The sequence below is a fragment of the Anas platyrhynchos genome, chromosome 1 (assembly GCF_047663525.1).
Source record: "Anas platyrhynchos isolate ZD024472 breed Pekin duck chromosome 1, IASCAAS_PekinDuck_T2T, whole genome shotgun sequence".
NCBI classification, from domain to species: Eukaryota; Metazoa; Chordata; class Aves; order Anseriformes; family Anatidae; genus Anas; species Anas platyrhynchos.
The window spans coordinates 121,284,729-121,312,523 of NC_092587.1; the positions used below are offsets into that span (position 1 = coordinate 121,284,729).

At 34.3% G+C, this 27,795-nt stretch overlaps 1 protein-coding gene across 4 annotated transcripts in view; it reads right to left on the reverse strand.

The window, feature by feature from the left end:
- The window catches only part of CFAP47 (cilia and flagella associated protein 47), a 300,169-nt gene that overhangs the window by 138,470 nt on the left and 133,904 nt on the right, over window positions 1-27,795 (reverse strand). For all 4 annotated transcript variants that reach the window (XR_005262638.2, XR_011804865.1, XM_038173027.2 and 1 more), the window contains 3 exons: window positions 26,528-26,701; window positions 13,945-14,056; window positions 8,064-8,201 (listed from right to left, as the gene is read on the reverse strand). Coding sequence is in view for 2 of the 4 variants with exons in the window: in XM_038173027.2 (XP_038028955.2) it covers window positions 8,064-8,201; window positions 13,945-14,056; window positions 26,528-26,701 (424 nt within the window). In the remaining 2 variants the exon portion in view is untranslated. The remainder of the gene's footprint in view (window positions 1-8,063; window positions 8,202-13,944; window positions 14,057-26,527; window positions 26,702-27,795) is intronic.

Below are 27,795 nucleotides of genomic sequence, written 5' to 3' on the forward strand. Positions count from 1 at the left end.
TTTTATAGATCACTCAATGTTTTGTCACAGACATCTAGGAAAGGGTTTATACTTAGGCCTATCACATTAGCCCTATTGCTGAATAGTAGACTAGAAGGGGAGGAAATTCCACTGTGGTTATACTGTGCCATTTCAATTCAGCAAGGTGCAAGTCATGCCTGTTATATCACCGGTGAACTTAAGAGGGACAGAGAGAAGACCAGAGCATATCTAGCCAGGTAACCATGACAACTACACCCATTCTTCTACACAGATATATTTTTTTCAGAATATTTGTATTAAATTGGCTACTAATTGACAAAATTCCGTATACATATAAATACTTGAGATCTGCCAGACATGACAGAAGGAATGTGTTTCTCAGTAATAGAGCTTATTGTTAGTTTGTTTTTACAACTACAGACTATTAGAACAAGCAATATGCATATCCCAGACATTTTTAATTAGGTAAGAAAATTTAATCTGTTTATATGCAAATGCAATCCTGCATGCTATGGCATCCAAAAATATACAGATGTACAGGTTTCCAAATGGAGTGACTTACTTGTGGTTATGGTAGCATAGCAATATTAAAACACCTGCTGCATGAAGGATGATGTAACCTAAAATTCACAAGCAGCCTTACTGCATGCAATTACAAACTGCTTTTGTTATTAATTTTAAATGGACTATCATGTTTAGTTTGCACAGATTTTTAATTGCACACATATCATGCCCCACAAAATTCCATGTGGGCCATAGGTCCTTGAAGCATCGCTACTTCTGAATTGTTTCAAAACAACATGTTAGTTTATTAGTGGAATCAAGCTGTTCTGAGTTTCAAAAGGGCACAGGAAAATGCATAACACTTAGCAGACTGCAGTACTGCAGAAGAGCACCTACTGAGAAAGCTAATAATAATTGAACATTCTTTTTGACAAAGGAAAAAGGATAAAACAGTCGAATCCTTAATGCTCTACATATGCCAAACCATCCCCACTAGCTTAAGTATATCTGCAATGAGAAAAAGCTAGCAAAAACAAACAAAAAAAGCATCTCTGGTTGGCAGTTTACATTTTCAAATATGACTGCCGTTTACATGGGGTCTATTTTCTTTCAGTATTTGTTCTGTAATTTTCTTTTTTTTTCTGAAGATGGAGACTTTAAACAAACTAATCTGAAGCTGGAGCACAATATACTTGAACATACAGCATGAAGATTATACGGAAAAATAGCTTTACTACACAATAAAAATTTATTAGATAGATAACTCAAGATGATTTTTAAGATATTCCCGTGGTTTTGTTTTATGTTGGAAAGATATTAGTTCCGCAAATAAATATGTATCTGAGATATAGCAATTATACCTTTAGAAGGACATGAATTATACCCTTAAAGGTATATTAACCATATTATTTTATTAATTCAGATTAAACCCCAACATCTATCATTGCACTATAAGAATAAGTGATCTATCAGATCACTTCTTATGATCTTTTTTAAAAATTTCACACAAAGAAATGTAAAGCTATCTTTTAAATTGTCACCAACCTGAGTGCTATTTTCCTCTTAATGGCCTTTAACAGCTGCTAGAACAAAGAAAATTTTTCATTGTCTTCCTTACATGAATGCCCTCCGAGTGCTGCCACAGATGTTCAGTTCTCAGAGACTGATTTCAAGCCTGACGGTTCAGAAGGACCATATATGTAAATATCATTACCTTTCCAATGTGTTGCTTTGTCAATGAACCCACTTGGAAGCTGTTTCTAAAGACAATGGGAAACACACTAAACTGTGAAGAAGACATAGCATGAAGACTACTATTATAAATTCTTAGACTAGAAAATGTCCCTTGTCATTGAAATCCTGGTTGAAAGATAAAAAAGCTTTAAAAAAAGATAATTAAAGCAGGCTTTGCCAAAATGAATGCCTGGCCTAACCATTAAGCCATTACAAAAAGCTTAGGCCAATTTGCAAGCAGTGCATCTTTTTGATGTTGAGCCTTCCAACTACAAAGAAATTCAAAAACTTGGCAATGGTACAAACATGTAAATGCAATTCATAAGAATTAACGCAATATGAAGCATAATCTTTTGGTAAAGGTAATGCTCAAGGCAAACAGATTAAGACAAGAGCACATGAAAAATTCCAGTGTTGTACTTTCTGCATCTGTAGATCTCAGTTCTGAGAGATATCACCAATAGCAAGAACAATAAAAGCTGTTGCTCAAGTGCCAGCTCTGTGCTGCGACTCAGTGCTGGAGAGAGAGAGACAGAGATTCTGGAAAAGGAAAAGGTGGATTTGCAGCTGCAGTGCAAATCTGTTATTGCACCAACTGCACCAACTTGACATTCTCAACTCTTATTCAGGGAAGGTGCTGGATCAAACTGTGGGTAGCTGAGCTGCTCTAGCAAAAACTGTGCCAATCGTGCTCCACATTGCCCACATGCAAAACAGCAAAGAGCACGCAAGGGCAATTGTCTAAAGGCAATTCTTTTTAAGAAGCTGCTATGGACTGTGTACTCAGAACAATTTCCTCCACCTTGAGAGGAAATTTTGACAAGTGTCAGAGCATTTGGTCAGACTGTGAAACAACTATATATTAAAGACTAATATTTACTTATGATTTTATCACTTTTTTTTTTTTTCCATAGGAATATCTAAAGAGATGCCTCATACAAAAGATCAACCGCATCCTACTTTCAGTCAGCAGCCACTTAGTCTCTGTTTACTTTTGGATCCCATGAGAAAACGAATAAATGAGGAGCTCTTCCCTTGGAAGACAGAAATATGCTTTGGAAAGAACCAGCAACTCCTATTGTGAACAAAGGGGTAGTATCTGTCATTACTTCTGTGTTGCGGACATTTTTCTGATTATTTTTTTCTCCTGGTGTAAAGCAACAAAAAGAGATTTGTCATAAGGATCTCTGTAGCAATGGTTTTCATTGCAAGCAGTAAATGCACTTCTTTTCTAAATGCATCTGAAGGAGAAAAAAAATCTTGAACAAATTACAGTATCATTAGTAGGAAGGGCATTATGAGCAATGTTAGTAGGACTGTTGAATATACAAAAACTATTTTAGAAAGAAAAAGCTAAATGTTTATATATATATGTGTGTATGATGCATATTTTTGAGTACCTGAAGACTATATTGAATGTTAGATGTGTATAACAAGGTAGTAGTCGCTAGTATGTTTTAAAATAATATTTTTTACTAATTGACAGCAAGACAAGAAGTTTTGGTTTACATGTTTTTATCATTAGAGTCCTTCTATAGCTTTATTCAGCTATAGATAGCCTCACATTTGTTTTGGTTTCAAGTCCATTTAGTTTTTTTCTATGTAGCCTGCTATTTTTTGTTACCCCAGAATAGTAACGGTAGCTACAGGGATTCTCAGATTTCAGATGCACTCCCTCAGTCTTTGATGCCTCTGATGAAATGCAAGCCATTCCTGCAAGTGGTTTGCATTCTACTTGAGGTGTGCAGCCTGCAATTGAGAAATCCTGTTTTTAACAATGAACTCAGAAATATCAGTCATTCTACTCTGATGAGTCATAAGAAAAATTCATTTTTTATGAAAAACTGTAACGATACCTGTGCAAAAGAAAACTGCTTAGGGGAAAGCTAAGCCTCCATTAGTACCTCTTTGAAGTAAGTTCAGAAAATGACTATTACCATTATATAATTTAGATGACACTTTGCCACTTTCTAGCTCTATTTAGCCATTTTCAGCTGATACTTGTATCCAGTTGTAAAAGTTATAGATGTCTAGTATAAATGAAAGGTTGTGATGGAAGATGATGTTTTGTATAACAACTAGAAGCAGTCAGTTGATTTAAAGCTGAGGTGGAAGCTTGTTGTTCCAAAGATGAGGACATTGTAAGGCTGTACCTTCTGTACTGAAGACAAAAATTATATTATTTAGCAATACTCTTTCAGGGAAGGGTCATTTCATATCCTACTTTAAGTCTACTTTAGAAAGTAAACTTAATGATGCATTGGTAACCATACAAAACTTGAGTTAGTAGATGTCCTGGTTTCAGTTAGAACAGAGTTGATTTTCTTCCTAGTAGCTGGTGGAATGCTGTGTTTTGGCTTGGGATGAGAAGAGTGCTGATAACACCCTGATGTTTTAATTGTTGCAGAGCAGTGCTTATACCAAGCCAAGGACATCTCAGCTTCTTGCTCTGTCCTGCCAACAGGCAGGCTGGGGGTGCAGTAAGAGCTGGGAGGGGACAGACCCAGGACAGGTGACCCAAACTAGCCAAAGGGGTATTCCATACCATCTGACGTCATGCTAAACAATACATAGGGGTGGCTAGCTGGGGGGAGGGGGCCGGACTGCTCGGGGTTAGGCTGGGCAACGGTCAGCGGGTGGTGAGCAATTGCATTGTGCATCACTTGTTTGTACATATTATTAGTAGTAGTACTATTATCATCATTGTATTCTTCTTCTTGTTATTATTGTTATTATTGTTATTGTTATTATTATTTTCCTGTCTTATTAAACTGTCTTTATCTCAACTCATGGGCTTCACTTTCCATTTCTCTCCCCCGTCCCAGAGAGGGAGGGGGGAGGGTGAGCGAACAGCTGTGTGGTGTTTAGCTGCTGGCCGGGTTAAACCACGACAGTAGATTTTACTACAAATGCATAAGGTTATAGTAAGACAAAGATATAACTGTATGGTAGCACAATGACAGCAAAAAATGAAAACTGAAATATAAGATATAACCTGATGTAGCCATATACAAATATATTGCAGATTACTCCAAGTACCTATGGAACCCAGCGTTCTGTATTGATTTTATTCATGCAAATTATTCTTCAGTGAAAAAGGGACCTGAGTTGGAGCAGATCACCTGGCTCCTCTCAGCAACTTAAGAGACTGATCATCTACCTTTATATTTAAAAATTATATATCAAATTCATAAGTCAGTCTCATGCAACAAGTGACAAAACCAAATGAAGAAATGACTTATCAGTAACAACAAAAACAACAAAGTGAATTTACTTTGAATTTACTGCCTACTATCCTCAATTCACATCATCAGTGATTTGGTTGGTATTGAAAAACCACTCATTTATTCTCTTTTCAGTTACTTTCAATTACAGATTCTACCAGTTTTGCATGTCTGGTTCCTAACTTTGCAAAGCCTAAATATCTCATAAGCAGAGGTGTTTAGTTTAGATAACAGATAATTAAATTCATAAACATTTACAAGCTTCCCCTTTTCAGTAGAGATTTGGAAATCACCTCCAATATGACCCTGGTTCTTGCATCACTTTGGATTCATCTTTTATAATTAATTTCCCCTAACATCATGAAATCCTCTAATTCTCACCTCCACGGCATTGTCTGTATTTATTACCTTAATGTAATTTCAATTAAAATCCTTCTTCTGTAAACTTCTTTTGATGCATCGTAAGAGTTTTAATGTCACCTATGTCCATGTTTTTGTACAAGAAAATTCAAATTTAAAAGCAGTTGTAGGAGAAGAACACAAGGAAATAGTCTTGAAACCTCAAAAGCAGTGAATGCTAATTAGTGATTCAAATGGGGCTGTTCCTACCCAGATTCATGACTCCACTTTTCTTTGCTGAACTTCACGATGTTCCTATCATACAGAATCACAGAATCATCTAGGTTGGAAGAGATCTCCAAAATCACCGAGCCCAACCTCTGACCTAACACTAACAAGTCTTCCACTAAACCATATCACTTAGCTCTACATCTAAACGTTGTTTAAAGACCACTTCTCCAGCCTGTCAAGGTCCCTCCTGATGGCAGCAAGACCCTCTGGTGTAGCAGCCACTCCTCCAAGCTGAAAACTTGCTGAGGGTACACTCTTGTCCCATCATCCAGATCATTAATGAAAATATTAAACAGAGTTGGACCTAGTATTGACCCCTGGAGCACATTGATATTTACTGCCTCCGACTACACTTTGCACCACTGATCATCACTCTCTGGGCCCAGTGGTTTAGACAGTTTTAAATTCACCTCACTGTTGGCTTATTCAGTCTATACTTTAGCTTCTCTGAACACAGGGTCAAATGCCTCACTGAAGTTGAGGCAGACAATATCTGTTACTCTCCCCTGCAACCACCAGGCCAGTCATTAAAGACCTTTTCCAGAAGGACTTTTTAAAGAAAGGAAGAAAAAGTCCTTAAGAAAGAGGAAGTTCTCTTTCTAAGGACTTTGTCTTAATTCTAGCTCTCTTTAGGCCAGTAAAAAAAAAAAAAAAAAAAAAAAAAATTCCTTTCAACATGACTAGTGTTCCCCTTAAACATACAACACAGAAGAACTGAATCTATACTGTCCTCATATAATTCTTCACATTTTTTGTTGATTTTGTTTACTGATTTAGTATACTTTTTTTCCCTTGGCTTCAAAAATCCTGTATTTAATATTTCCAGACTTATTTTCAATCCCTTGTTCCTCCACTCATCAAACAATGTCTTGTCTTTTGCTTTTTTCTGAAAATTTTATCACTATGGCAATTTGTATCATAAGCATTACTGGAAAAGATCAGTTCATTGGTCACTTTATTTTCTTTGTGAACGTTTTCTGTCTCTTTTGGAAAGGAGACTAACCTCAGAATTATAGATGTAGCCCTTCTGCATCATTCTCTTCCACTTCTATTCCTTTTCCTATTTTAAACTCACGTTGTATTGTCAAATATTGACAAAACAACATTTTAGAAGATCTAATTTTGTATAAGAGCCACATAACCACAGAAGACATGTTACTATCTTTAGTTAGTTTTAATTGTACATGTTAAAAAAAAAAAAAAAGTAGACTAAACATCACAAAGTTAAGTACATCATCAGTCTGAGCTGGGTAAAAAAAAATAAAAAAATAGTAGTTAAAAATTCACACAATATATTTAGTGAAACCCAATGTGATAGTGAATCTGGTAAATTAAAAAGACAATGCATATCCATTGCTCTGACTTTTGAGTAAAAAAGTGGATTTTTATAATACTTCTGACCATTAAGCTACTGTGTCATCAGGGAGAATGACTTTCTGAGCTTCTATGTTCTTCCTGTCTCTCTCATCTATGCAGATTGTAAATTCTTGGGATTGCTTCATATCAGAGATGGGATATTAACTTCTGAATGTCTACATTTTGTTAAATACATTCACACTGGACTAACTCAAATAATTATTTTATTAATAATTAAATTAGTTTTTGATTAAAAAAAAATAGATAAACTGCATTAAAATGAAAATATAACTGTCAAGAAAGCAGAGAGATCTTCACCTGCAAGCTCTTCCCAATTTCCTTAAAACTAAATCTTTCTTAAGACACCACCTGATGTAGGTTAAAAAGAATTTTCCCCAATAGCTTTCCCTGTGACTAATACACTTATCTAACATAAAGCTTGATAATTTAAATACGCTCCAGATTAAGTTTTAAAAACATAAAATGGGCAGTTCTATAACTAAAGTTTTACTTGCAAAAGATATTGGTTTAGAAACAAACAAATAAAAGAATTATTCAGTGTGCACATTTCTAATCACAAACTTCGATTCATCTGGAGCACGTAAAATTCCCAAAGTAATCCAGAAACTGTTTATACTAAGTTATGAGATGCCAATTTGAAAGTAATCAGGTATTTTTAGAAAAATCTATTCTAGATTTCACTGTAAAAGACCAAACAAGTAACTACAACTAGCACTTAAAAGAAAGTTTATTCTATAAATGGAATGGAGTGTTGTGAATTTCAGCAACTGCCTGCTGTGACATCAGCACTGTTAATATTATTATTTACTTCTAAAAGACAACATTTAACAAATATTGTGCCTTTACCATAGTGATGTTCAGAGACATGGCGGGGAGGGGAGATCAGCTTTAAATTCATTAAAATGTGTCAAAAATCAACAAAGGAGAAATTTTATATATGCCAGCAATAAGCGTTTGACTTTACAGTTCTTACAGGTATATGACCTGGCATAAAATAAATAAAATATACATTTAAATAAATAAATGAAATAAATATATATATACATTTAAAAATAAATAAAGATATAAGTTTATATAAATAGATAATGAAGTTATCCTTATGAACAAACATACCTGTGTTTGCTCTATCAACAGTTTGTGGTGTCTCTGTTGACAATTTCTGAAGGGCCTGTTCACCATCTGTCTTCTCTGGTGAGCTGTTATGCTGAGACTGCTGTTGGTCTTCATCTTCAGCAACAAATGAAATTACACCTAAAACAAATAGATAACAGATGTTAAATTAGCTGGGGATAATAGAGCATTAGCTCTATAAAATAGACAGCTAGACACCTATGAGTATTTCCTCAGTTCAAAACTAATAAAACACAAAGTAAAATTTCTACTCCAGGTGTCAGCCATCCAATTCTAATTTAAGGTAATAAAAATGTCTTAAGTGAGTCCAAGGAAATTAACCATTTTTCTTCCCACAGTGTTTTTCCACTTAATCTGAACCAAGAATCAGTAATAAGAAATACACTTTTCAAAGATGACCATATATGGTAGACAATAATACTGTTTTGTTTTGTTTTTTCCAGCACAAATTTCTATGCATAGACTTGATTGTTTCTCCATTATTTTTGTTTGTTTGTTTTTAAATCACTGTGTCATTCTGCTGCTATAAAACAACAAATGTAACACTTAAAATGTCATACATTTCTGTGTTGTTTGTAAGGTGAAATCAAGTATTTATAGAAGACAAAATACACAGAGATTGTAAAAACGGGATTTTTAAGTTGCAGTGAAAAGCCTCTTCACAGTTAAAACCATAATTTCTTTTTGATAGTATAAAATATATTATAAAATCCAGTATGCACCTGGTTCCTCTAAACAACACTAATATCATTTGAGAACATTTTATATACTTTTGAATGAGCAGGTTTTTTGTTATATTGCATGCCTCTGACACAGACTTTTAAATCAACACAACTGCTTAGAAATGCTGAATATCAATATTATTCTTATCTAAATGACTGTCCCTCTGTATTTCAGTACATTCTGCAGAATTTCAAAGATTAAATAAATATATTTTGCAGGTTTAATTCTTACCTCCTATGTATGATGAAAAACTAACTTGAGGAAGTGACTTATTTTGTGATATTATACAGTACAAAATTTTCCCGTTCAAGATCCTTAGAATTTATGTGAAAGGATCTCTCAAATGGAATTTATACAACTGTATCTTATTAACAGTTTGGCAAATTTATTCGTCGTAGAGTTTTTTAATTTGAAAGGAAGAATCAATATAATTTTACTTAAGTCCCAGAACAATATGATTTAAGAACACCTACATTTAATGGCATTTTTTCATTCTTCATCTTTGAAAGGGATAGGTGAGTGGTAATAGATGACGCGCTGTGCTCCCTGACTACTTGAATTTATCACCTTAATAGGAAGAACACCTAAAGCCGAATCAAGGAGCTGTTGCATTTTCACATTTTCTTCCTGAGGTGATTTTCTACAATGTGCTCCTCCTCACTGTATGTAAGTATAGAGGAGTTTCAGAATATGTTTGCCAAAAGAGTATTAATGCATTTGAGGGAAATAGTAACTGTGTATACCCTACCCATCTGCAGGTACATATGAAAAGAAGGCACTGACATACATCCTGAGCCTCAAGAAGATGGTGGGAGAAGTCAAAAGGGATGAAGAGAAGCCCCAGACCAAACCAAGAAAGTTTTGCATGGGATCTAGAAAAAGGAGCAGCAGTGAGGAGATATAGCACCACACAGGTCACAACACCTGGCTCAGGAAGCCACATTAGTGACTTTAGTACCAGCAACTGATCAAGATTCCTGTACATTCACCAATATAAACCAGGGTCATTTACACTTCAAGAAATATATATTTTTTTTTTTAATAAAATGGCCTCATAGCTACAGTTCTGTTAATAGTATGCTAGAAGGATATCACTTCTGAAAGAAATGGGGTGGGGGGAGGGGGAGAACCACAATACTGTTTCAGAAGCCTTAGAAGAGCAACATTTGTTCACAGTGGGCTCAATATGTCAGGTGGCAATTTTGACATGACAAAAACTAATAAATTATATCTGCTAAGAAATACTAGACTGAATTTTTACAAGGAGTCATGATTTATGATCTGCAGATTGCTGGAGAGGAGAGGAGTAGAAATGAGCAGAGAGGAGGAGAGGAGCAAAGAAAGGAAAGAAAAGAAAGGGAAGAGAGATTAAAGTAGGTATTTACTTAAATACAGAGAAAAGAACAATATAATATTAAATATTGGATTTCCAGATTTTGTTTCCTTTTTAAATAAAATCTATGCTACCCTAATACAAAAAAAAAAAAAAAAAAAAAGATGAATAAGAAAGAAAGAAAAAATAAAAAAGAAAAAAAAAAAAAAAGAAGAAACAAGGACAAACAACCAAAAATATTTTAATAGAAAATTTCTCTAAATTCCTAAAAATTGATGACAGTATCAAAGCCAGAAGTGGTATTTGAATAAGCTAGACAGTGATTGCCACTTCAAGAAACTATTGATTTTTTTTTTTTTAAAGTCTTCAGAGGGAAGGTACATGTATAAATACAATTTAAAAAAAAAAAATCATTAGAGAAAGCTCAGAGGAATAAAGTCTGGAGAAAATGGTCAAGGTATGTAAGTATTGATGGAAGAGAACATACTTTGATGGCACTATACCTAATAGAAAAATGGGAAAGCATTTTCTTAGGAAGAATACTGACCAACTAATCTGACTTTATGTCTCAATATATTAAACAAGTATAATTTTGATTTAATGCATCACAATATTAGAGAGAAAGAAATGCAAGAAAAGCTACTAATATTATCATTAATTTAAAATACTATCGTAGTGTATTTGACATATCAACAATTATAATCAAATGAGCAAAATAAAATGAAAAAGTATAGCTTTAAAGTTGATTAAAATATTTGAGTAAATGCTGAAATGCACAAAAGTCATAAATCTGAAAAACTCCTTACAGTAGAGAATATTCTGTTTCACTTCATTTTAAATTTTAACTAATTTTTTCTTAAAGTCATTGCTTCCAGTGACAGTGGAAGGCTTTCTTTACCAATTGTCTGTATTTCAGAATACTACACTGTGTTTGAGAGAAAGGGACAGAGCATGAGTGGTCACAGCTTAAAGGTTTTTATTTCATCAGTAAGAATGGATATATTAAAACAAATATTTTAAGTTCTGCGCCAAACGTGATCTCTGAATAATTATTTGTGGCAAATCTTGGAATGCTTGAAAAATTCCAGAACTGTAAATTACTAATGCTGAAGAATATTTCAAGAGGTAATGGGAGAACTATGGTAACTTAAATTGCTAAACCACTCTGCTGATAATCCAGCAATTGCATAATTGAAAAATCAGTAAAGAATTGTGCTATAATTGCTGACACTCAGCTTGTTTTCGTTATGGAAAACAGTTCTCAAACAAACTGAATTAATAACACTGAGGTTAAAGTCTTGATCAATAAAGGTAACTGGTTTGATGTAATTTATTCAAGGAACTTAATGTGAGCTACTCAATTAAATCAGTCAAAACATTTCAATAAAAATAATAATTTTCACTGCAGATAGCACACATTTTTAAACTGAGTTTATCTGCTAATTTTAAGATATTCATAAATTGTCCATCATTTTCATGGGCACTAAAGTATCTATTAGTGGATCAAATTTATTTATTAATCAGGCTTCAGGTTGGCTGCTGAAAATTCCTACAAGTACCAAAAATTCGTATATTACTCCATTTTGACATTTCCACTTAACTTCCCTAAAAGGTGAAAATTGGGCTTTGGGGAACAAATATGACTTTCCAGACTTGCACAGTATGAAGCAGTTTGGCTTCCATCTCACTTGAAGCCATAAACTGAGCATTTCCTAACCGGCGTTACCTTGGATAGGACATACGGTAGTTAGGTCTACCTACCACATCGGACAGCAAAATCATCTTCTGCCTGTCAAACCCACAATAGTGGCCTTTCTTTCCTCCACCTCTCTTCCTTCCTACATCTGCTAAATGATTAGAGTACATTTAAAAATTTATGCGATGTAACTGAAAGTGTCCCTGCTCCAGGAAAAGAATGAACTTGATATCCTAAAGCAGTGATTGATTAAAGCAAGCATTGAGCCAGAGAGTGCAGAGAGGGGATGGTAGATAACTAGGCTCTGCATCTTTTCAAAGAGTTACCAGCCTTCTATCAAGTTATTTGAAGGTATAAAATACATGGACAGTTTTCTGGGGGAAAAAAAAGAAAAGAAAAAAAAAAAAAAGAGCATATGTGACTATCCAGCTTCTGAGCCATTCTGTCAGGTTAGGGAGACTGACTGTACTCTTTCTCTCTCAGTTAACATGTAATACTTCCAAGTAGAACGGAAACCATTGTAATAGAAGTTAGGAATGACAGAACATAGGAGATGACAGTCCAAATGTGCCATCTCTTTCCCTTTGAAGGTATGGCTTTTAACACATGGCATTAAACTGCTGAATGACAGATCCCTCGGAACATCTTCTACTGAAACTTTCAGTATGTATAAAAGAATTGTTGATTTGATAAGTGAGAAGGAGAGAATCTTTAAATCTTTAAAGCCTGAAGAAAAATCGTAAGTTAAAATATAGTGTACCCTTATGTTCTGATGAACAGTTTTGATGGTCACAAATTCCATTAGAAGCTGACTCCTCCTCAGAGAAAATGAATTTTGTCTCAGGGCTAGATTTAGCAAGAAGATACCAAGCTTTGCTGCAAGTATTAATTTATTTTCACAAATCACCTGTAAATTGAGATGGTATTATTACCTATGTTTTACACATCAGATAATAAAACCAAAATGGTGAAAATAATAAACTAGGTTGGCATCCTCACAGACAATACTTAATGGCTTTTTCGTGCTGAGCGAACAGGTGTCATTAATCTCAATTGTCTAAGAAGGTAGCAGAAACAAGTATTTGCACTTAGTGATCCACAAAATCAAAACTATGCACTGAGTATTTTGTATTGAGAGATTTGTTCAGTATGAGGAATCCTTTTGTTTAAGAAGTAGTTCAAATCTAGGTTTCCTGAGCACTATTCAGTTTCTTTAAGGAAAAGATGATCTCCTTGGTTTCCATAATTCCCTTCCTCATACACTACAAAACTTTGCTCTGCTATGAGTAACAACACCTGTTCTACATGGGAGAAAAAAAGTGATTGTACAGCCACATTCTCATATAGTGCTTTTAAGATTTTGTAAGATTTTAGAACTGTAGAATCATTAATAAGCATTTGAAAATTATGAAGTCTGAATTATTAAAATGAATTATTAAAATGAATACTCATTTTTAAATAATCTTTAGAAGACAAAACATTCAACACAACATACTGATGTTAGTTAAAACAAGCAAGAGTCTTGCTACTGTTCATAAGAATGAACAGTACTTGCTACTATTCATAAGAATACCAGCATAAACATAGACTGATGCAAATTATTTGCAATTAATTTTAGACATTCATAGCCTTTATACACTTAAAGTACCAAGTAAAGAATTGAAGTTCACTATATTCTATGTATTTACTCTTGCCTTGTGGGTAACAAATCAGAATTTAATCAAGGGAAATAGTCAAATTCTGGCCTCTGCCTTTAAATCTTTGGTTCTAGCAGTGCTAAGAGAACTACAGCTATTCAACATTTTTGGGAAAATTAAATTTATACCCAAGCATTTGGTGATAATTCAAACACATGAATTGCTATCAAGACAATTTCCATGGGATCAATTAAATACATGAAGCTGAACATAATGTTGGCATTTTTGAAGTACTAACCACATTTTTAGCAGTAATATACCTTTACAACTAAAAAATATGAGCCAGCTTAAAAACCAGTATCACCAATAATTATAGTATTACTTCCAGAAGGAAGCTTATGTTGAATAAAAAACATTAAATGTAAACAGGCATAGTCTGTTAATTTACAGGGATATCAGAGTTCTACATTGTACCTTGAAAGATTCCTCGTCTCCATGGAGATACACTCAAAGTGTAAGCGACCGTGTCACCTGGTTCCACAGTAAGACTTGGTGAACCACCCACCATTGAAAGATCTGAAGATACCTGGTGAGAAGAATTCACAAAAAGGAAAAATAATCAAAAGAAAGTAACTTTGTAAGAACACTACAGATAACAATATCCATTCTACTTTCTTTGAAATGTAACATGCAATATTAAATTTGCTATTGGTAAGTCCTACCCTTGAGGTACATGAAACAAGTACATACTGCAAGAGTAGAGGTAACATATACAGACCATATCAAGTATAAATTTTGAAGTCCCTTGTCAACTCAAGTAGAAGTAACTCAGACTATGGAACTACTTGCATATGAGTAGAGTTGCACAGTCATGCCATAAATATTTTATGTATGTTTTCTTTAGAAGTATAACAATGAAATCAACAGTTGTCATCTATCTAGATACAGCAAAGCAAAATCAGAAGTGTTTTAACATCAATTGCTACACCTTGTGATATTAAACCATACTTTTTGATATGTCATATTTTGCCACATATGCAATGGCATGCATAGCAACTGTTTGAACAATAAAATGACAAGTGCAATTTTATTATGCTGAACTTCAGATTTTGTACCCTGTAATTTCTACTTCAGATTTTGTACCCTACAGGATAGACTGAAAGTATTTTTAATTGTACCTCATTTCTTCATCATTCTTATAAGTTTGCTACAGACAGACTCCATGATAATCTGCTCATGGAACAGACATTTAAGCATGAGGCATTACAAACCATACCTGATGATTATCTTCCTAAATTACTGGCTGTACAGAATGCCAGCAGATGGATTGCATGAATGCTTACATACCCTATTGTGTTACTTCTGGCACTGGATGGAGCAAACTGGTGCTTAGTGACAATGTTCTAAACTGATACTGCAATTTCTGCAGTGAACATCTGACTGCAAATGAGGATCTTCTACTTCAGGCATAGAATCCTTTAAAAAATATTTTCAGGATATCAAGTAGTACTGTAGCACACTATAATTTCTAACTACATTAAATAGCAAAGTTGGTTCTATGTCGTTTATGTGAGTTTTGAGTGAAAGAATGAGCCAAGTCTGAAAGGCTCAATTTTTTTTTCCAGCTTATTTATTAATTTCACTACTAATGACAGCTAGCCTGTCAAGTATCCAAGTTGAATACTTGAATCTAAAGCTCTTCATTGCAACAGTAAAACCACTAGATGCATGGACCATTTTTTTTCCTTCTCAAAGTTACTTTTTTTTTTTGTCAGTATGTTTTTGTTCATATTTTCTGGAGGAAAAAAAAAATTATCTTGTCTTCTGTAGTGTTTTTTGTCTACGGAGAATTTCTCTTATTGTAATACTTTTCAGAAAATTATGACATAACAAGGACAGGCAGAAAATAAAGCTATATTTTTAAAGTAGTCATTATCTATGAAAATTTAATAGGCAATCTGAATAGATTACTGAAAGTCATGGAAAAGCTACCAACTATAGAGCTATATTTCATTTGGATTTTTCCTTTAGTCTATGATTCTACATACTTTAAAAAATAATTCTTCAGTCTTGTGACAAAGCAACAAATGAACTTAAATAGAACATAATGGTTAATGTTCCATTATGAATGAGACGTATTTAAAATTCTCACTAAAGCATTTTAGTAAGGCTCAGTAAGGAACTACATGCATTCTGTACCACCAGAAGGAAAACTATTTCTATTTGAATGATTAAAACCAAATAATTTTAGACTATATGTTTTATACTTATGGCTTATAAATTAAAGATAGGTTTGCCAAAGAAAACAGAAATGTCAAACAGATTTCTGTCATTCAAAAACATAATAAATCACCAAGTACTGTCAGATGAAGGGATAACATGCAGTCAGTGCAGAAAGCGCAAAGTGGCAGAAATAGGCTTCAGTCCTTGATGAATTATAAGAGAAACAGAGGAACATTCTGGGATCGTGGAAAGGATAAAAAAGAGACTGAACAAGACTGGAAGACAGGAGAGACCAGACTGGAGATTCATTATTAAGACAAAACAAACAAACAAACAAAAAAAAAAAAAAAAAAAAAAAAAAAAAAACAGGAAAGGAGGAGTTGCTATACACTGAGAATGGAGAAGTTGCACTTTATGGAAGACAAATTATAAATTAGGTGCACCCCTACATTTACAGACCACTAGACCACTTCGTTTCAGTTTACTGTGAAGTTAGTAATGCATATGCAAGTATACATTAATGCATATATACATATATACAGTGCAGTTTAATACACTTAATATATCAGAGAACTGGGTCTGTGAGGTAAACCAGGGTGCACACTACCCTCCTTCTCGTATATTCTCCAGAAAGGACACAGACAGCTTTCCTTAGTTCTTCTAGCTGTTAGGAAGATTGAAAGAAGACAGTTCTAAGTTACGCAAACCAAGCCAGAGGTGGAATTCTTTCTACCTCTGTTTACACAAAAGCACAAAATAGGAAATGAAAATGCAAAAAAAAATTGCACACCTGAAATGACAAAATGCCCCAAAATTCAGACGTAAAACATCTATGAGCAGAACTGTATTTAGATTTTTTTTTTTTTCTAATTATATATATAGTTTTGTGAACATTATGCTGGAAAGCAATTAACAATAAAAAAGAGGTTATGAAACTTGGGTATTACAAACTGAAATTGATTACTGAAGGTTTCCCTTATGATCTGGGGTTTCAGATGAAGAACCTTAAATCTGAATGTCTATTTAGGTATATTAGGTATAAATATAAGCTGATGTTTATATTTAATTAATTTGCATTACTATCCAAAACTTTGTGCGAAAAGGTAAAGTCACATTTCTGTTTATAATTTTATCAAATTCATAAGCCCAAATATTCAGCACCACCACTACACACAAATTGCTTTTATATCGCATTTCCCCTGTTGGCATTCCCTGACAGAACATCCTGACATAATGTACTCCAACTACTAATACATACTGAAGGCTTATGTCACCATCACCAGTGCTTCACCACTCTTTCTCCATTTAACTGCTATATATTGAAAAGTGTTTCCACAAGGAGACAGATCTTGATAAAAAGGCTTTTTTGCTTTTTTATATTAAAAAAAAAAAAAGCAGCCCAAAAGAGCAGAACTACCAGAGCAATTATGCCTAAATTCTGGTTCCAGTGAGATACAGTTAACTTTAAAGTGAAAGAACTTTAACAAATAGATGTTTGCTCCATTGTGTTCTGCTGCCAGAATCCAGTAGCTTTAAGAAGTCTGAAAGACTAATTAAGACTAATGGACTGACTAAAATTTCACTCAAGATTTTACAGTAAATGAACTGATTTGGGAGTTACTCCCAGGAGATCCTTCTGGCTGTTCCTGTAACATCACATTGGACTCTCTTAAATGACTGGAAATGCAAGAAGAGGCGCACAGACAGCCACAGAAGAGTTTCTTAAACTACTATAGTTGTAAGTCTCATTATAAAATTGCTTATTTCCTTTAGTTTCCTTCATGTTCACATTATAAAGCCCTCGGGGATCAAATACTGACTATAATGAATATTACAGTAGGGTTCTAAAATGCACCCAAGACTTACTCATTTCATTATTTCTCTGGCAGATATTCATGTTAAAAATTGCATATAACATACCGCCCTCGGTCTTCTACCACCTTTCCTGTCACAGTCTTTATACTCACTAGTATAATTACAGTTCCACGGTGTTCATTTTGCCTACCAGTATGAATAGTCACCATCTTATCATTAATTAATCACTACTATTCATTTATCTTTGTAATTAACCTATTTTTCTCTCCTTTTTAAGTTATTCACACCTCAAGAGCTCCAGTCTCCAAACAGTTCTCACTTTATATTACCTCCTACCTCCAATATCTTGAAAAGGTCTAGGGTTGTGACAGGCATTAATCACTCCTAGTTACCTTTTAGATGTTCCTTACATTGAGCTTGGTCTTGCTCTGATGCCCACCTGATTTATACCAACTGCATTACTGACACTAACGAATCAAACTCAGATGGCAAATGGATACTAAATAAATATGTGTTCACACTCACACATGGACACAAGGCAATTTAAATTCATATCAGAATTCATACTAAGAATCTCACTTAGAATAGAATGAAAAGTGCTCATAGAGGTTTCAGGTTCCAATATGGTAAAATGTTGTGTAATGCCCGTCTACTTTATCTGTAGACATATTACACATATATTAATATAATAAAAATATATCTAGAAACACTCAGAAAGCTAAAAACATAGAGAATGAGAAACAGAAAAAAATCTGGAAAATTCAGATTTTTGTAAGAATAACTGTAATAATAAATGTTAAGGAAAACTTGGAGTGAAGCAATGAAAGAACTTATATATAGTGAGTTTTAAGTAAACTTCCTTATAAATACTACAAAGAGATCTATTTCTTATTACAATGCATATTTATGAGGATGGTATGTAAGAGTAGGACACAATTTTAGTTTCAGATATAGTATTACGTAACTTTACATCCTATAATAATCTTCAAAACCATACTCACAAAGGTACCTGAATGTGCGTAAGAAAATCTGCTGTGGGTCCTTACTGTTAGGAAAATAGGGCTTAGAGTTTCTTCCATCAATAACGGTGAAAAAAATCACTTCTGATCTACAAGCTATCCCAAAGGAGACAAGATACTAAATTACTTCTACTGGTTTGTGGGAGTGCTAGTCCATTAGCATTTGTACTAAGTTGGAAGGAAGGAATTATAAACAGTTACAGACACATTAAATGGAATTTAGTGAAAGAAGTCTTAAATTTCTTAAATTCAAGGATCTATTTCTAATTTAAGAATGATCAAAGAAAACCTGAAAGACAAGAAACTCGTCTCAAAGGTATCCCAGCAAATACGAAGAAAAGGCTAAGATAAAAATGGTAAGACTGTGGCATATACAGAAGATTCTATGCTAGAAAAGTGTAAGAACTTGCACATATCATCAATATTGGTACATTAACTGGAAATGGTATGGGAAGGAATGCTCTCACAAACTCATGTCAACCATGGCAGAAAACAAGGGAAATCTTCTGTTCCATACCCATTAAATACCAAGAAAATAAGCTTCTTTTAGGGTGGAATCATATCAAAGGTGGGTGCTTATAGATATACACATACACACAGTATTTACACAGATAGAAATAGATGGATCTATACATATGTGCACACAGAGAATTTGTTATCAAGGATGAATAACTTTACTTTCTTTATTGATCAATTTAAAGAATGTGGAATCTATGTAACATTGACGATTCTTATCTATAATCTTTATGAGCATCCTATTGTCAAAAATCAATCTTCAAAATATTAATATTGTCTTGTAAAAATTTTCATGTGGGTAGTTCTTCTGTTCTTGAACATCTTTCTAACATTCTTGAACATAATCATTGGAAAATACATTAAGTGACCTAATGGGTGAAATAATTTTTAACTGTGTGAGTTGGGGAAGAAAAAACAAACAAAAAACAAACAAACAAACAAACAACACTTGAACTTTGACTTTTTTGACTTTTATCCCTATTTCTTACCAGATCTATTATCTTCAGAAAAACAATGAACTTATTCTTCCCAGAGTTTATGTATAAATTATACCCCTTTATATAGACATTTTGGAAGAATGGTCTTATTTATTAATAAATATTTAACATAAATTAAGAAATAAAGTAATAAATAGCAAAAAAAAATCCCAAACTTTTTATTACAATATTTAATATTATTAAGTACATTAGAAGAATGTATAAGCCCAAGCTCCATGACACTGCAATTTAATTAAGAAAACAAAACAAAGGAGGAGTTTAATAGACCATGAAATAAGAAGTTTCTCTTCTTAAGTTCAAAGTAAAAGATTTGACTGAAATCTTACAAAAAAAAAAAAATAATTCTCTTGTTTTGCTATGCAAGACTGTGTAGATAACATAACAAAATACTTTGGTACTACACGTATTAAAAAAAAATAAAAGTAATAACAGAAAAAGCTGAAATAGAACAGAACTTCTATATTTTTTTTGTGTTTGCTTTAAAGCCTGGTTCTACATACAATTATCAGTCCTTCAAAGTGGTAACAAAATTAGATGCTTTATTTGCATATGTTTTGTTAGGAAGACAATCTGTAGCATAATTAAGAAACAGTAAATTTGTGAAAGTTGCCCTAATATTTATCATGCAATCACTACAATCAATTGAGTGAAGAATTGTTGGCTTTCAGTAACTACAAATTTCTCCAAACCCACACAACATATGTTGCATCCTTTTAATCTCACTTCAGAAAACAAGAATTGTAGGATACCACAATGAAACCCAAATGTAAATTATTATTACAGTTATCATTGTGGCACTACAGAAAACTTGCTCAAATCAAACCATCTCCAAGGATTTTATTTTTAAATAATAGAATTCTCCACCATCTTACATTTCAAATCATTATTTATACTTAGATGTAAAGCATAAATGGAGATGATTTTTAAATGCTATAATTTTAAACTAATTTATTAGTCACAGATTTTAAAACCATTTTGCAGAACTGAACTATGGTTATTCAAGGTGGATAGGAATGGAAAGCTATTCTTCAAGATTAATGCAAAAATATTTTTTCCAGAGTTTTATAACCAAATACGCATAACTTCAAAAATGCCAGCTGATACTTCTAGCCAAAGTGGTAAAAAGATGTACACAATTTAATTAAATATGCTTTAATTCCACTATCTATTTGCAGGATGGTAAAACTAAATTAGACGGTAATATGTTCAATGTTTCAAGAATTGTTTCTTGAGAGTATGTAAAAATATTGGTAGGCTCAACTTACTAAAAATTTAGTGCTCTGCACCACTGAGCTAAAACTGGTGCTGTGACAGTCACTGATCCATCTGATAACCAGATTTTTTTCCAATACAGTCTCAAAAATAACAGATATAATAAAAAATATATAATATATATTTATATATTTATATATATATAAATTATATATATATAATAATATAATAAAAGAAGCCCCTGTTACTTTCCCTCATCCTTTTTCAGTCCAAACATTGTAAATTCCTAAATTACTAGGAATCCATTTATTCTTGTAACCACTTTTATTTTGCCGCCAGCATATCACAACAATGAAATGAAACACCTTTCTATTTCACAAAGTATATACCCCAAATAATTTAATTCTTCCATGTACAGCTGCAATCTGAAGTTACCAAGAGTGCTACATAACCAAGATGCACAATCGAGCCAAGTGACCTGTCAAGACCACTAACCCTTTTCAAGAGACATGCCAGACTTAAGATCTTACCACATCCTTACTTGATTAAATAATTTCATAACCAGAAGACGCACAAAAGCTGCCAACTACAGTTATTCTTACATTCTTTGTACCTTTCATCACTGCTGTGAAGAATTCTTTGCCTTTAGGGAGGCAAAGACTGTTATAGAAGTGCTGGGAGGCAACGTAGAAACCAAACGGACTGAAATCAGAAGTATAGATAAAATTAGAATGGTTACAAGATGTACAGGTTTACTTGTGGTGATTAAAGAACAGAAACTTGATGAGGACATTGGAACTTCAGCAATGAAGTTACTCAAGTTGCACAGAATTTGTTCTCTGAGAATTGCACACACAGCTCCAAAAATGACAAAGCCTAAACAGGTCAGCCCCTCAATAAAGTTTTGCAGTATATGATTTTATTTTCTTGAGACAGCTGTTAAATTTCTATCCTTCATGTCATTCTTTCAATGACATTGTAAAGAGGATCTGAAATGGATATATAGAGAAAATAGGGAAAAAAAAGGCATGGAAGGAAAGAGGATTGTATAGTTTTTGAATATATATTTATTCTACAATGCTTCTGAAATTACTAGCAGTTTGTATAACCTAATACCTGAAAGGTAATTTGATTTAGTCTTGAGTTTCCTCTAGAGAGTTTACTTTAATGGCATCTATTTTGAACAGTGCAAATTAAAAACAGTTATACTGCTGTTTTTTATTTTTACAGCAAAACCAAACCTTGAAAGAATTAGGCACCTTTATAGCTAAAGTTACTATCAAAGGTGTCATTAGAAGCAACCATAACACACTATTCTATTATCTATATGCAGCATACGGAGTTTTATATAAAAATCAAAAGAAAATTGTATAAAATTTTTTGTCATGAGACTGACAGATTGGATTTTATAGAACTACTTCACACTTTCTACTCTTGAAGGATAATTTGTATCTAATTTTACAGCCACTAAAATCCACTTACATCGCAGTCACTAACCTTATATCAATTCATCATCAGATAAGGATATGCTCTCTGGCTGACATTCTATGTGCAAAAATTCTTTATGAATTCTGTTGTGATGTTTTTTCAGACCCAGGGGAAATTTAATCATGAGAAAGTCTTTTTGTTGTAATAGTCTGTAGAACAAGTTCAGTGGCAGTATCTCCCTGGGTTACACATCAATCAGCAGAAAATAGTTCAAAATTTTTCACTTTTTTTTTTTCAAGAAAATTTATGGAAATTGTCTTTTTAATCATTGAAAACTTTGTGGGTACTGGAAATATTCTGCTTAGCATTTTAAAGGTAGACTGATGGAGTAAAATACAAGCCTTGCAGCACTGCATTCCAAAGGCACTTATTCCCTCCCTGACTCTCTTGATACATAACAGTGGTTGCACAGACAAACCATACATTATTCCTGCTCCAGGTATGAGCAGTCTATATTGTCAAATATAGGAAAAGCATTATTCAGAAGGAAGAGGGCTTTCTTATTGGAATAAAAGAAAGAATTATTTCCCTCTTCCCCCTCCCAGACTTAATTTTCATTTTCAATAGCCACCTTTGCAGTAGTACCTTTTTTTGTGTTGAAGTTATAAGACACATACTGTGATTACTGAGAAACAGGGTAGCATATATACAGTGTAATTAACTTTTTAATGAAATGAGTTTTTATTATGTTAATAGTTTAATTTATTCAGTTATTAAAATGGAATAGCGATACTAAATTTACAACTCAAAGGCAAAATTACCTAAGTATTAATTCACCTGAATTACCTATTACTATCATGTTGTAAATTTTTTATTGTCATGCCAATAAATTATGAGGCTTTTCAGCTACTGGCACATCTTATACCATTCTTGATCTAGGTTGAGATTTCTTACTTAAGCAAATATACTTCAGCAGAGTATTTCTGGTTTTTAAAAGTACCATGTACTTCTCAGCTATGACAAGTCACTTTCATAGTGGATACACCACAACAGTGGAGGATTTAAGGGCCAAATCAATCAAATGACCATTTAAATAATGAAGTTATTTGCAACCCAACAAAATTCCAAAATATCCAGTCAAAAAACATTTTAAAACTATGAGGGGGTAGGGAGGGGTGGTAATGATCTTTGCTCTGTTTCCACTATGATTTCCTCTATATAATCATTCATCATGTAGTGGAATTCCAAAGATGCTGGACTAAAAGCCAGGAGGAGTTATTAAGCTGACAGCATCTGCCTGCAAAAAGAAACTGACAAAAACAAAACCACAGATTGTAAAGCTGTGTTCAGCTTCACAACAGACTATCCAGAAATTACAGTAATCAGGCAGCATGGACTGAACAATAACAAAATTAGTATTACTTGTTTTTCCTGTTGCCCTTTGTGAAATGCACTTCTGGGTAAATAAATATTTATTTTGCATTTCTAACAAGTTGTTGGTCACAGTTCTATCTTAAAAGAGACTTTCCCCTCTTCTCTATCTTTTCCCCTGCAGATACAGCAAATAATGGAGTTAGTTCCTTGAATATTCAGATTAGAAATGGATGTACTGTCAAGCAGTATTTCACAGGGGTGAAAAACAAACAAAAACAACACAAAACTAACCAGCACCAGCACCATCTACCACCCACCAAAACAAAAAATAAAATACACAAAGTATTTCACAGACTCACAGAACCATTAAGGTTGGAAAAGACCTCCAAGATCATCAGGTCCAACCATCCCCCTACCACCAATGTCATGCACTAAACCATGTCCCTAAGCACCATGTCCGACCTTTCCTTGATCACCCCCAAGGGACGGTGACGCCACCACCTCCCTGGGCAACCCATTCCAATGCCTGACTGCCCTTTCTTAGAAGAAACGTCTTCTGATTTTCAACCTAAACTTCCCTTAGCGCAACTTGAGGCCATTCCCTTTTCTGTCTCTGTTCATTTGCAAGACAATCCCCAGCTCCCCATCACTTCCTTTCAGGTAGCTGTAGAGCACAATAAGGTCTCTACAGGTCAATAAGGTCTCCCCTGAGCATCCGCTTCTCCAGACTAAACACCCCCAGTTGCCTCAGCCACTCCTCACAGGACTTGTGTTTCAGGCCCTTCACCAGCTTTGTATCCCTTCCCTGGACATGTTCCAGGGCCTCAATGTACAAGAAGTACTGAGGGGTCCAGAGAACACCCTCAAAGTGGTCTAGGTTCAATTAGACCCAACTCACTCTGAAATATCTATAATAGTCATAAAACAATTTAATGAAGTGTTTTCTGAAACACCTATACAGTGAATAATTTGAATTCCTTCATTTTGAAGTTTGATATTTGAGTGTCTTTCTTTGGCACAAAAAATATTAAGTTCACATAAAACAGGAAAGCAAAGGAGACAGCAGTGCTGTCAACTTTCAAAAACACTTCACTACTTTTGGAGATAAATAAGTGTTTTAGAAATGTAAATGCAGTCACATATAAAAAGCTAAAATTGTCAAAAAGAGATATGTCAAAGCCAGTGATGCACAAAAAAACCCACACATTTTCTGCTTTGTTTTGGGGGTTTAATAATGAGTCCAAAAAACAGAAGTCTGAAGGTCTACCATTTTGAAATATTCAAAGCTTATTAAATGTAAATCCTCCTGTAATAATGAAAAACTGGAGACTAGCATGAGATTTGAAAAAAGACTTTACATTGCCATGAATTCCCATCAGAGAAATAGAACAGTGCTCCTGGTATGTACATGTTCTCTCTTTATAAAATAAGGTGAGGTCCACTCTCTACTGATGACTGCAACTTTGAATGAAGCAGCATTTTTTGGTACTGGCACAAAGGCAGAGAACAAAAGATCACTTATTTCACAAGTTCTCACTAATTAACTAGCCAGATTTTATCTAATAGAATCTACATTGTCCTCTTGTCCCTCCTCCCAAAAAGAATAGCTACACATTAAAAAAAAAAAAAAAAGTTCAAAAACATACATTCATATATGCTGACAAGTTTCAGCACATGGCCTCCTGCCTTGTTTTTATATACAGAGTCCTCCTAGTATAAACACAGTATGTAGATTGTATCTACTCTAGATTTAAATGACACAATATAGTCCCCAAAATATTTTTTGTTGACAGAAATTAAAGAAGTTCTTTGATAGAGAACCTGCAGGTGAGAAGAAAAGTGAAAGTCATCTTTTTTGCCCTAATGTACATTCTGCCTCTGCTGGCATGTGACATGCAATCCTAGACATGCATAAGAAAGGTGAAGAAAACTACTGAAATACTTTTCTCAACTTAAATTAAACATGTTGCCCAGACAAACGCTAGGAAAATTGTTCAGTTATAGTAATAGAAGTGTTTTAAAATTAGAAAATTACTATTTGTGTAAGTACAGCCATAAGATCTTTAATTAAACAGTGAAAAATAAAAAGGATTACATTATATATGCATATGTATTTAAAAGATCTCATACATAAGATCTTCTTGACCAGGGAAACTAAAAAAATAAATTGTATTTTCTATGTACTTATTTTACATACCTCCACTAAAGTCACAACTACCACAGCACCATCTTCCCAGTGACACATTGCTCTTCAACAACTCCAGTTACTTATTTCCTTTTAATTTTCTTTCCCCTCAGAAAACACACAAAGTATTCCCAGCTTCCTCCATTTCCTAAAACAACAAGCTGGGCAAAAGACACTAACTGCCATCATTTGTTTCAAGAAATGCAATCCCTGACTGGCCATAGCCAGTAGGCTATTAGGAATAGATATGTAGTGAGATCATGCTGTCAATTTTCCCTTGGCGGGATAATAATTTTTGTCCATTTCTGTAAAAGGTCAATGTTTTATAAAGATTTTAGGAACACTGTACTCTCAAGCCCTTTCTATGAGTTTAAAAATGATGAAATTGGTTTTAAACAAGTGGAGAAGGAAGGGAGAAAGACTAGTAAATGAACAGAGTATAATTTCAAATGTGCTGTCCCCTTAGGAGATATGAAATTATGAAACCTTTTTCCATGAAACATACAGTAATATCATACACTATCTCACAGATTTCCTGACTATAAACATATCCATATACTATAGTACTTCGTACTATATATACATATACATACGTATATACCCGTATATATTTATTTACACATACATGTACATATATGTACTTATACTTAGTACTACTAGTACTAGTAGTTTCTCATGGATGCATGAATTTTAATAGCATATCAGCAATGACAATAACAAATTGTCTAATATACAAGTTGTAGGACTATGGATATGAAAATAGTTGTCACTTTATTACAAAAATTTACCTTGTACGTTAACTTGTTCTTGGTATAATTGGGCACCCATAATACTTTTCGAGTAACATGTCTCACTTGGCAATCTATCACAATATGATCCTGCGCCAGAGGTTTCTTCCCTATTCCCTTAAGGCTAAAGACGCTTTCAGTGCCAGCCATAGCATTTCGCAGAATAAGTCTTCCCTATGACAAAGAAAGAAGGAAAAAAGTTTCAGCACTGTAAAAGTGTCATTTGGCTACCAAACTAATACTTTCAGTCTATTAATCTCAAATCCAGGCAACAAAGCAATCTTAAAGGAAAGTGTTCCTATTGAGGTTTCTAGTTCTTATGTAAATACTTCTGTTACACAGAGGAAGACTCAAGAAACAAAGCTTTCTTTTCAATTTTCTGAAATTATGAATTTTAACAATATAAATCCTTCATAATGCCAGACATATTTCTTGGCTTCTTCCTAGAAAACAAAAATAACACCCAAGAAAATCACAGAATCACAGAATCACAGAATTTCTAGGTTGGAAGAGACCTCAAGATCATCGAGTCCAACCTCTAACCTAACACTAACAGTCCCCACTAAACCATATCCCTAAGCTCTACATCTAAACGTCTTTTGAAGACTTCCAGGGATGGTGACTCCACCACCTCCCTGGGCAGCCCGTTCCAGTGCCTCACAACCCTTTCAGTAAAGAAATTCTTCCTAACATCTAACCTAAAACTCCCCTGGCATAACTTTAGCCCATTCCCCCTCGTCCTGTCACCAGGCACATGGGAGAACAGGCCAACCCCCACCTCTCTACAGCCTCCTTTAATGTACTTATACAGAGCAATAAGGTCACCCCTGAGCCTCCTCTTCTCTAGGCTGAACAAGCCCAGCTCCTTCAGCCGCTCCTCATAGGACTTGCTCTCCAGGCCCCTCACCAGCTTCGCCGCCCTTCTTTGGACCCGCTCAAGCACCTCGATGTCCTTCTTGTAGCGAGGGGCCCAAAACTGAACACAGTACTCGAGGTGCGGCCTCACCAGAGCCGAGTACAGGGGGACGATCACCTCCCTAGCCCTGCTGGTCACAGTGTTTCTGATACAAGCCAGGATGCCGTTGGCCTTCTTGGCCACCTGAGCACACTGCTGGCTCATATTCAGCCGACTGTCCACCATCACTCCCAGGTCCTTCTCTGCCTGGCAGCTCTCCAACCATTCCTCTCCCAGCCTGTAGTTCTGCTTGGGGTTATTGCGCCCCAGGTGCAGGACCCGGCACTTGGCCTTGTTGAACTTCATACAGTTG